Source organism: Erigeron canadensis, chromosome 9 (genome assembly GCF_010389155.1).
Source record: "Erigeron canadensis isolate Cc75 chromosome 9, C_canadensis_v1, whole genome shotgun sequence".
Classification (NCBI taxonomy): Eukaryota; Viridiplantae; Streptophyta; class Magnoliopsida; order Asterales; family Asteraceae; genus Erigeron; species Erigeron canadensis.
In genome coordinates, this window is record NC_057769.1 from 4,236,250 (window position 1) to 4,247,827 (window position 11,578).

The 11,578-nt window shown below is 30.7% G+C and overlaps 1 protein-coding gene across 1 annotated transcript; it reads right to left on the reverse strand.

Moving 5' to 3' along the window:
• Positions 1-6,140: 6,140 nt before the first annotated feature.
• On the reverse strand, positions 6,141-7,076 carry LOC122581584. Its single transcript, XM_043753819.1, has one exon. It carries the CDS (start codon positions 7,074-7,076, stop codon positions 6,141-6,143), a length of 936 nt encoding a protein of 311 aa, XP_043609754.1.
• Between the last annotated feature and the right edge of the window lie 4,502 nt (positions 7,077-11,578).

The window sequence follows — 11,578 nt, forward strand, 5'->3', positions numbered from 1 at the left end:
ATTAATTTAGAAAAAAAATTCAAAAAACACTAGAATTTTGGGTTGAAATTGAAATGTAAAGAAAAGGAAGATAATATACCTTCATACAGCTTCGCTAATTTTTCAATCTAAGGACAATCGGATTATTTTGGGTTTAGATTAAGTAGTGTAGGTGTGGTTATGGCGGGAAGAAGAGGAAGAAGAAATGGGGTTTTGATGGTGGTTGGGATTTTTTTTAGGTTTTATATTTAAATGATCTGTATATACGCTTTTTAGGTTTTTAAATAGAATATCAAGAGTCAGCCACGCCACGTGTCGAAGTCAACGCGGGTCAACGGTGGGGTGACCGGTTACCTTTACAACAGGTAACGCGTTACATAACATAACCCGAGTATTGAAGGATCTTACATTACATAGCCACACTAGTAGGATGATTACATTAGATAACCATTTGGTCATAGGTGGTTACACTCAGGTGCCATAATCCCTATGTTTATCAACAAACAAAGCTTTTATATCAATCTTCAAAAGTCCTAATTTTTAGATATAAAACTTTTAATCAAAAGTTTTATATTTGTGTTAGTAATGAACATTGTATGATGTTACACGTTATAGTAGTAGTTTATATTATTTATTTAGGTTTGGTTCCTACCCATTTCACATGATGTACATGTTACATGTTCGTACATGTTTGACATGCTTTATAATGTAGCTTGTTAGCATTTGAGTCACTTTGTATGATAATATACTGTTTTGAGGCCTTTTTAACACCAACTTTGATAATATAACACGTTTGTAACAATGTTGACTGTGTTGGAACAATGTCGAATCTCGCCAGTCGCCACCACCTATAACACCGTGGGAGAAAGTCACAACCACTTACATTTTTAGACATATCATTTCTAAGTACACATCAAAAGAATAGAAAATCTTATGATTATTGGGTATGTTTCTTTGATTCCCAAACCATTCATAACTTTAACACAAAGGATACTTCTGACCAAAAAATTTCAAAAAAAAATATACTAGTATAACAAATTAACAATAGAAAAATAAATATTTAAAAAAATAAAAAAGAAAAAAACACACACAATAGTACACACAATATTATTCAACTAAAGATGTACACAAAATAAGTGTACAAATCCAAACTAAAGATTCTTGAACTATGCCAAACACACATAAAAGTTAACCGATACTAACCATGGGAAAGTGAAATGCTCTCTAATAAACTAAAGATTCTTGAACTTTTGATTTTATTACGTATTGGACATCAAATATATTGGGAAAGTGGTATGCTCTAGACTTGTGGTCACTGGTCACTATAGTATTTCAAGTTTATTACTCCGTACTTGTATTAGTTACATTTAATAATTAATGAAATAATTGGTGAAACTCTACATTTTCTATTTTTACTTATTATTAGAAAAGGCAATAAAAATGGGGTAAATGTAGTGGCCTAAAAATATTTACTTATTTATTATATATAAATCTTTCTATATAACTAAAAGAAGATAATTTTTTTATTATGTGACAATTATGAAATCATGTCATGTAGTATTTTTTCCTAGTTGTCATACTTATATTAATTTCCTAATTTTAAGCATAATTTTAAAAATTATTCTTTAGCCTAATTATCATTAAGTAATAATAAAAAAAAAGTTCTTAAAAAAAAAATTCGACTAAACTTTGTAGGTCGGTTAACAAGTCATGTTTAATTTTATCTACAACAAAATCTTTATTAAATCTTTCAATAATATAATTTGGGAAATGCTAGCTATATTTAACGTGCATAAAAAAACTTGTACCTTCCATATTAAAATTCCGCCCTTGATTTTTATGGTAAATGTACAAACAATTTATGCACATTAAACACAGCCCTAAGGGTTGTATTTAGCAAACCTCATATAATTTAGATCTTTAAATTTAATATTCATGCTAAATACTAAATATAAAATTATATAACTTTTATTTTATTATTTAATGTTTCATAAAAAGTATTTTAATAAGATTCTATCCCTATCTTTTTGTTTGATCCAGCAATTTGTTTCAAAAATAAAAAAATATCTATTATTTTTGAAAATCTCTCAAGAAAGATATTGGATATTATTTAGATCTTTAAATTTAATATTCATGCTAAATACTAAATATAAAATTATATCACTTTTATTTTATTATTTAACTTTTCATAAAAATTATTTTAATAAGATTCTATCCCTATCTTTTTGTTTGATCCATCAATTTGTTTCAAAAATAGAAAAATATCTATTATTTTTGAAAATCTCTCAAGAAAGATATTGGATATTCCATTGTATTCTTATTATCAAATAAATTTTAAAAAATCACGGTATTTTAATTCACTTATCCAACAATTTGATTTCCATACAAATTTGGTTTTTCATGTCTTTCTTATCTATAACTAATAGAGTATATGTTTTTTTCGTATGTAACGTTTTTATTTTATTGATACATTGGGATTTTTAATGAGTTTTCATTTTTTCCACTTAAATTGTTATGTTTATCATGTATGATCTTAATTATCAACTAGATTTTAGACGCGTGTCCAACACTGGACACGAGACTTACGACATTATTAATATTACATATTAATACATGTAACTCATAAAAGCTTATAAGTTCAAAGTTGAAGATATAAGTGGATACCAAGTGTTCAATTCTAATGTCAAGAATGTTAAGCTAATAGAAAGAAAACTAATATGATAAAAGAACATTAAAAGGATATACTCTCTTTCATCATTTGAAAGACTTCTTTATATACCAAATTTGTTATAGTGTTTTTTGTCTTTTCATCTTTGTCACATATTAACACCTTAAAACCCCTTATCGATTTAACTCGAGATACTGCAAGGTACAATTGTTCGTGTGTGAAAACCGTGCTTTGTAGATAGAAACCAATTTAAATAACATTGTAAAATTGATTATTCAATTACTATTAAAATCTTAATATATTTGCATTAAATTTAATTTATTTTTAATTAATTAATTATGTATATATGATAGAACATATTATTGGATATATATTAGTTATTATTTTATTAAATAAATATTAGCTACTATTTTATTGTATATATATATATTAGCTATTATTATATTTGTTTATTATATTAAAATTATCGGGTTAAAAGTGTAAATTTGTGATGAAAAACAAAAAAGTGTAAATTAAAGTCAAAATTGAAAACAAAAGTCAAAATTTAGAAATCGAGAGCTGTGATTGGTTGATAAGTTATTAGAGCAACTATGCTTTAATATAATAAAAGATTATAATCTTAATCATCAATCATAATTTTAATCTATTAACTATTTTTTTTTATATATATGCAAAAATGTTTATATACATTATACAATGTTCTTTATTAATTCAATGATAATTATCTTTTTTCAAATAAAATTGTTTATTATATTATGGTTATTTTTTTAAAAAATAATTATTATATTATATTTAATAAATATATATTATAAAAAGGATTTTTTTTTATAATTTATCAATATTTATGTTTCACTATTCATGCTTTAACATATGTGACGTATATTATATATTCATAAACTAAGATTTTAGTGTTTTTATTATAATAAATTATGAATAATAATGTATCTGTCTAAGCATAGTATATTTTATTTATGTTCCCAAGTCATCTCCACACAAAATGCGAGTTTAATATAATATTTAATAAATTATTATTTTTATACATAAATTTTGAAGTTCACATCAACATATGAATATATTTTGGGGTTCGTGGTACATTATCTATAATATGTTTATTTTTTTATGTATTTATTTTCGTACTCGTGCCGTACCCGTTTCTTGATTTTTTGAGTTTTGTCGTTTCTTGTTCCTATACCCGTACCCGTTTCTCGTTCCCGTGCAACATATTACTCCCTCCGTCCCATTTTATTTGTCCACATTTGACTTGTCAAGTCTTATGTCTTCAACTTTGACCGTAAATAGTTTTGTTTGTACTTTATAACACTTAATGTAAAATATATGAATGGATTGAGTTTTAGATGTACTTTTCATTGATATAAATCACACCAACTAATTTATAACACATATAAAGATATTTACGGTCAAAATTTAAAGAAAAAGACTTAAAAAGTTAAATGTGGACAATTAAAATGGGACGAAAGGAGTATTTAGCATGTACATGAAGGCTAAAGCTATAGTTTCTGTTTCTGTTTCCTCGGTACTTACATTTCATAGTATTTTAACATTTTTTAAGCTTCTTTTTTCTTTTTAGTAAACTCACTGACTCACGTTAAAATTAAATCAATCAATCAATTCTTTCTTTCTTTTTCTATTCTAGTACTCTATAAAAGGTCAGAAACATCAAACATATGATTGAACATCAAAGTGAATTTCTTTAAAAATAAAAAGGGATAAGAATATGGGATTGTAAGACCATTTGGAGTAGCCCGTTTCTTTTCGAAATTATCACCGGAACGCCTCGGGAACACCCCCGGAATGCCCTATCTCGGTCCCGGGGGCGTTCCACATGTTACAAAAGTGAAGGCTTCGCATTTCGAACGGGCGTTTAGTTTTTGTTTTTTGTTACAAAAGCAAACTTATAAGTTTGTTTTTTTTTAACCCAACTATATATATATAAAAGTAATAAAAGGAATGCCCCAAGAGGCATTACTCCACCCCGAAGGAATGGGGGAATGCCCCTCCTAATGATTGGAGGACACGTGGCAAGCTGGTATTGGGCGGAGGGCATTCCCAGGAGGGGCTAGTCCGCTTAGTCTAACTATTCGTTTGGATATTATACTATGATATATGATAGGATTCCATATTACTAAAAATACAAGTTAACATTTGTTCTTGAGAAGTGAAATTAAAATACACTTTAAATATTAGAAAAATGTTAAAGAAAGATGTAGTCGATCAAGGTGTATTACAAAAATGCACTTTACCTTGAAATTAATTAAGTTGTAACTTGCAAGAGCCCTGATAACGTTTGCAAGTTCAAATCAATACCGTGATGATTAATTAAGTAAAAATATACACACTTTTCGAACTATTTTCAAAAATGTATCAGCTGAAATTCAAGATATATATTCAAAATATATATCTAACCAATACGTACATTTGTATGTACGGATTTGTGCCGTGAAAAGCGAATAGCAAGTAATGTAAAATCCCTTATTATCATAAACATATTGTCATATTGACGGTTTAAACCCTACCTAACTAGTTCTTAATTTGTAAAAAAAAGTCAATGCACGTACGTACAAATAATATATAGTTAACCACGATCAATAATGCATGAAATTTGTACGTACGTAAGTTATTTTGATTGGATTTAATTGATTTTTAAAGTTCCTTTTGAAAAGTCGATGACTTAGATTGGATAGGAATGCTGGCAATCAGATTATTTTGTTTGATATTGTCTCCAATGAGCTAGCTAGGTTGAACTAGTCGGGTTTTTATGAAATGATTTGGCACCAAAAAAAAATACCAAAAGCAATTACTTATTTGACAATCATTAATATATGGTCTAATAATTCAATTGAACTATTGCGAGAATTTTAATCTCAAAACAGAAGTAACAGTATTTTGGTAAAAGTCATATATCTTAAAACTAAGCATCTTTGATGTTTGTTTTATAATACTTGTTTATGTAATTTGAAAATGTGCATAACAAGTTAACTACTGAATTGTACTCAGTAAGAAACCATTCTATGTTTATGTGGGTTGAAAATGTCCAAAATCTTGAAGTACGTGTTCCAAATTTGCTATACAGATTGGCAGACGTGAGAATCCTTGTTTGCTATACATCTCGATCTGTTTCTCTGCCTTTCAGGTCAAAAAAAAAAAAGAAGAAGAATTAATAAACTTGGAACATCAATCGAGCTAATTAAACCGTCAGTGTTGGTTCGATTGAAACGGGTTATCTAGTAGTTTGAGACTTTGAGTTAAAAAAGGACCCGAATGCCACACATTTTTTGTCTTTTATAAAGAGCAAACGCCTTTATAATAAATATTATACGAGTATATATTTATTTGACCATTATGCGTTTAGCTAGTATATTTTTTTATTTGATCGGTTTCAGATAAAACAAGACTAAATTGATCCACCGTTTAGAAAAAAAATAAACTTGAATTAAGGATAAAACAAACTACGTACTTATTGTGATCATTCGAGTTAAACCGAATTAACTTGCTTGCACAACTCAATGTACGTCAAGAACAAAACCCGATCTTTAGCCCCGGTTCGATGATTCCCAGTATGCTTACAAAAATACTTCAACTGCTCCAACGTACAACACCCCAACATTTGCCCTAAAAACAAAAACAACCAATTGATCGATTTCTTTTTATTTATAACCGGCTTCATACTATTTTCCTGATGACAGAATTCACACTTTGGTAATACCGGATGCGTCCAAAGTTCTGGTGCTCGGTCGTAAAACGTATGCTTGTTATTCTCCACGTACTCGAAAACCTCCTTAAACTTCTCTTCAAGATTGTACTCAACTTTGTAGACTTTTTGACATCTCTTGCATTCCATGTCACCGGATATGGTGTTGATGTCGTTATCGATCAAGTATTTTAGGCTTCGTACATGTGCACGATGCTCTGTTGCCCATATGAATGGTGGTTGGATAGTTTTGGATTTTCCTTGTCTTGGTGCATTTGTAGGCTTTTTACGAATACGACGTGGGGCCGGGGTGGCTACATTTTGTTGTGATCTTATTTTTTCGATTGGTTGAATGAGAGGAAGTACTTGTTCAAGAGGCGGTTTGACAACAACGTTGTTTTCGGGTTGTTCTTGGACGTAGTAATACATTGTGAGTTCGGTTTGTCGATCGATTTGTGGCGGTGGAAGGACTACTGGTGGTGGTGGTGACGGCGTTTGTGAAGATTGAGATTGATGGACATATAAATACAAAGTAAGATCTGTTTCTTGACCATGCAAGTCGTCTTGATGATCATTAATGTTAACTACTGGTGGTGGTTGTATACCGAACCCTAGTGGCTCGATATCGAGACGAGGTCGAGTAGTTCGTGCTTGGATTGATGATGGATCGTTATTATCATCAGAAAGCGAATGCTTTCTTGTTGTTCCTGATGTAGTCATTATTATAGAGACGATATATATTGTTGGTATAACAGGAAGAAATTAAGCTTTGATTAACTTCCTAATGACATTAGGGTTTGGAATAATATTGTAAACGTATATTTATATTCAGGTAGATTCGATAGATGTACGGAGTTTTGATTAGATACAAACTCCATTCAAATTTCAAATTTGATAACAATAACAAATCTTATCAGTTTTGTTATTTTCTTATTCCAAGTCTAACGCTTTTCACGGATTAAGAAAGCATTGTACGTAATATGTACCATGTACGGACCAATTATTTAGGCTACTTAGCTTGTTGTAATCAGATTTATTTTGAATAAAATAAAGTTTCATTTTTAAGATATCAGCATATTTTTAGCGTATAAATAAATGTACATATTAACCACATAATGCTATCTCCTCGGAGAAATTTTTGAGCGACATGACATTATTTCACTTATTTAAAGATTTATTTTTCGTACTTTAATTGAAGAATAATTTGCTCTAAAACAAAGTTAAGCTTTCTAACGAATTTATCAAGCTCGATCGAACCTGTAAATCTAGCTACAAAATTAGTTATGAAGTTTTCTAACCACATAAACGACTTAGATATCCAATCAAGGTTCGAGTCTCACTATTACATTTGTAAGGATGAATCACTTAACATTTATCACTTCTTACATTTGTTATAAGGATGGATCACTTAAGATTTATCGGAGAGTTCTCAGTATATTTTATTCTGCTAGGAGACTTGCAACTGGACTAATTAATTTTAGTCTCTTACGGTCTTTCACCTTCATTACGTACTCACATATAATACAAAACGTCTCACTGTCGTGGGCTTGTGGCCGAACTTGAAATAAAATGATAATATGATAACCTATGTTATGAATTATGATAATGATTAGTTCATCCTGGGCTTTAATTTAACCTTGGCCCATAGGTTGAATTTAATTTAAACTTTAGAAGTATATGTTATGGGCTGGGCCATGAGGAGTCCAAAACTATAAGAAAATACACAATTTAAAATGACCAAGTACAACTGTACAAGTGTACACCCTTCTGGAATGAATAAAAAAAAAAAATCCAAAAACAAAAGATAGTATTTTATGATTATGAAAAGTTGTTAGACACACGCGGGTATATATATCAAAAAAAAAAAAAAAAGTCAAGGAAAAGATATAAGTGAGCTTCAATATGTTCCTTATAAACCGTATTATAGGATATGATGGAATAAAAAACATAGTTTGTATACACACAACAATAAGAAGTTAAAAGGAAACAAAAGGTAGAAAGAAGGAATAGAAAGAGTACAAAGAAGGAACAAATTGCTTTATGATTTCTACTAGATTACAAAAAGGATTTATTTTTATCAAAAACACAGTTAATTTAAAGTGTTTGTACTTTGTAGTGATAACAGCAATATTCAAACATGTAAAAAGAAAAACGATTTTATATTAACGTTGCTTCAACCCAAATCCAATCTTTTACTCTATGTTGTTTCGTGGGTGTCGACCCATTTATCACTCAACTAATGAAACGTGTCTTTAAAATCTACAACTTTATTTAAATTTAACTTAAGCAAATACTATAAAATATCAAAACTGGAAGAAATTAAGATACGGAGAGAGAGAATAGTAGGGTCGTGAGGATGGTGAATAGTAATCTTGTCTTGTGGATTTGGACCCACCACGTGAAACCCACCCGTGGAAGTCTTTTTTTCAAACAAAATAAACATACAGTACACATTGGTCTACGTCTATCTCATTTTTATTCCACCAACTGGAGAACCGTTTATATTTGTTTTTTAACATTAATTATATTTAAGTTTATTTTAAGGGGAAATTATAGATATGCTCAGCAAAAAAGAAAATTAAAAAATTATGTTTTTCAAACAAATATATATATATATATATATGTTTTTTAATCATGTAATGTATTGCCAAACATGTTTGGACTTTTATAACTCTACTCTTTTTTCCGTTCTTTTGTTAGCAAAACCCAAATAACAATAACAACAACAACAACAACAACAACAATAATAATAATAATAATAATAATAATAATAATAAGGAAAATGTTAAACAAAACCTTTAGGGCTTCACTTAACGTGCATAAAAAAAATTGTACATTTCTATATTAAAAGCTCACCCCTGAATTTTATGGTAAGTGTACAACTAATTAATGCACCTTAACGAAAGCCCTTAGGGTTTCGTTTAGCAAAACCCAAATAATAATAATAAAGTAAAACAAAAAAAAAATAAATTACGTTTATGCAAATGGGCTGATGTGACTCATTTTATACATATTTCTCATATTGTTTTAGGTCATTTATGTTACGTTTATAGTCATTCGTACCTATATTTCGATGCTTTATGATATGTATGAGTGGTTCCAGGTCCATAGCAGGTTCATGGAGGAAAATGGCCAAAAACAACTTAAGAAAGTAAATCGTAAAGTTCGTGGATGAATTGGGTTGAAGATAGAGTGGAAAAGGATGTTAAAATGAAGAAATTTTGATGAAAGAAGCTTAACTCCAGTTACAATACATCTAATGGCCGTTAAGAGGATCAAGGATATAACATGGCCACTGTAACTGCAGTTACATTTGTGCTAACGGGAGTTACAAGCCGGGTCTTAATGGGAGTTACAAATCCTTAACGCCCGTTAGTAGCTGAAGGACGAAATCTGCAAAGAATGGAAGTTAACCCGTGTAACGGGAGTTACAAGTCTATAACGGCAGTTACGCGTGGACTTTATATAAAAACTCTTTTGGACGAATTTTAAAACATCTTTTGATAACTTAGAAACCCTAAGTCATATTTCAGCCGTTTTTGGAAGCACTTTTTGAGGTTTTTCTTGTATTCAACCTTCTTTAAGGATTTCAAGCACGATTGGATCAATTCCGTTATTCGTTTTCATTCCTTTGTATTCGGTAACGATGAATTCTTCTATTTTGATTTGTTATTTCATATTTAATATGAGTGGCTAATCACTTTTTCATCCATCTTGATGGAGTGAGACATTATGTAGGGATTGCACAATATTTATTAATTCAAGTGATTTGATTTAACGTTTTGTCGTGATCTTAATCTATTAATTCTTTGTTATTCAATTATTGATTGCGGATAATTTGTATTCATTGCTTAGTGACGACTAGGATTTGGGTATAAGTTATTTTGATTGCTTGGTTAGAAGCAATTGGTTCTATGACGGGTACGGTAGAGGGTAATCAATATTTGATAAGAATTAACGGGTTGACGGTTGGGTATAATCGATAGGCAAAATTGTTATCTGAAATGATCAAAACCATTGTTAAACTAGGGAAGTTATAAAAAGGCGTCTTGGGGTACCGGTCTTAATAATGAAACTAGTTTATACAAGAGAGTCGAATAAGTTGTTAACTTGACGGGTACGGGGTTGGCGATTAATTTGAGTCTCGATCGTTTAATCACTAAATTGAATTTAAACTTCATCAAACGTGCAATCTTAACATTTTGTCGAGCAAAATCAAGATGGGTGACCTTTAAACTATTGTTTAAAACAACAAACACTTCTTTCGATTAATCCTGAGGGATTAGTAACAAATTTAACTGACTTTGCAAAGTGACAATTCGGTCACAAAACCCCCCTTTTCTCTTGAATCGCATTTCTTAAAACAATTGCTTACAAAAAGTCCTTGTGAACGATCTCGGATTTGCCGGTTACTATACTGCATACGAACGGGTACACTGCCCGTGAGTGTGTTGTAGTCAGTTTTCCAGTGATTCGTGTTTTATAAATTTTAAAGCTAGATTTCGCACATCAAGTTTTTGGCGCCGCTGCCGGGGACTTGAATTAAGTAATTGTTACTTTTGTGATTCGATCCTTCCTTGCATTCATTTGTGAGGAAGTTAATTGTCTTTAATAGATAGATTTTATTTTTGTTTTAGTTTTACTTTGTTAGTTTCTGGTGCGGTTAACGGTTTTTCTTGTGGTGCTTGTGCAAGTGCTTTGTTAGTTGATGAACACAAGAGCCTCTGGTAGACCTTTGCTTAGTCCTCAATCTAATCCAGGGAAAGCCAGACGACGCTTACTTAGGTCAAACAACACGGAGCCCTCAAACACCGGAAACATAGATTCAAACACCGAAAACCGTGACCACCCGGACGTAGATTTGGATCAATATTACTCAAAGAAAGGTTCAACGTCCGAGGTGCACTTAAGTCCTAAATTTTCCGAAGGTAGTGGTTTGTTCAAAACTGGTGATAGCTCAGGGGAAGAACATAATCGGGATAAAACTCATCAACCGGATTTAACCGAGATTCCTAGAGAAAATCCTCAGGCAACTCAACCAGTCAGAGCCAGGAGAATGGGTGATTGAGAACCGGAAAACCCCAATAACCGTCTTTACGGTGACCGTAGGAGAAATGTCCCTACTAATAGGGGCACTCCTATTCGCCTTCCAACCACTGGAGTTAACTTTTCTCTTAAAGGAAGTCATTTGAAAAGTGTGGAGGAAGACAAGTTTGATGGGG

What these genes read in the sequence shown, in the direction of transcription:
- LOC122581584 (XM_043753819.1), bottom strand. Translation starts at nt 7,076, where the DNA reads ATGACTACATCAGGAACAACAAGAAAGCATTCGCTTTCTGATGATAAT.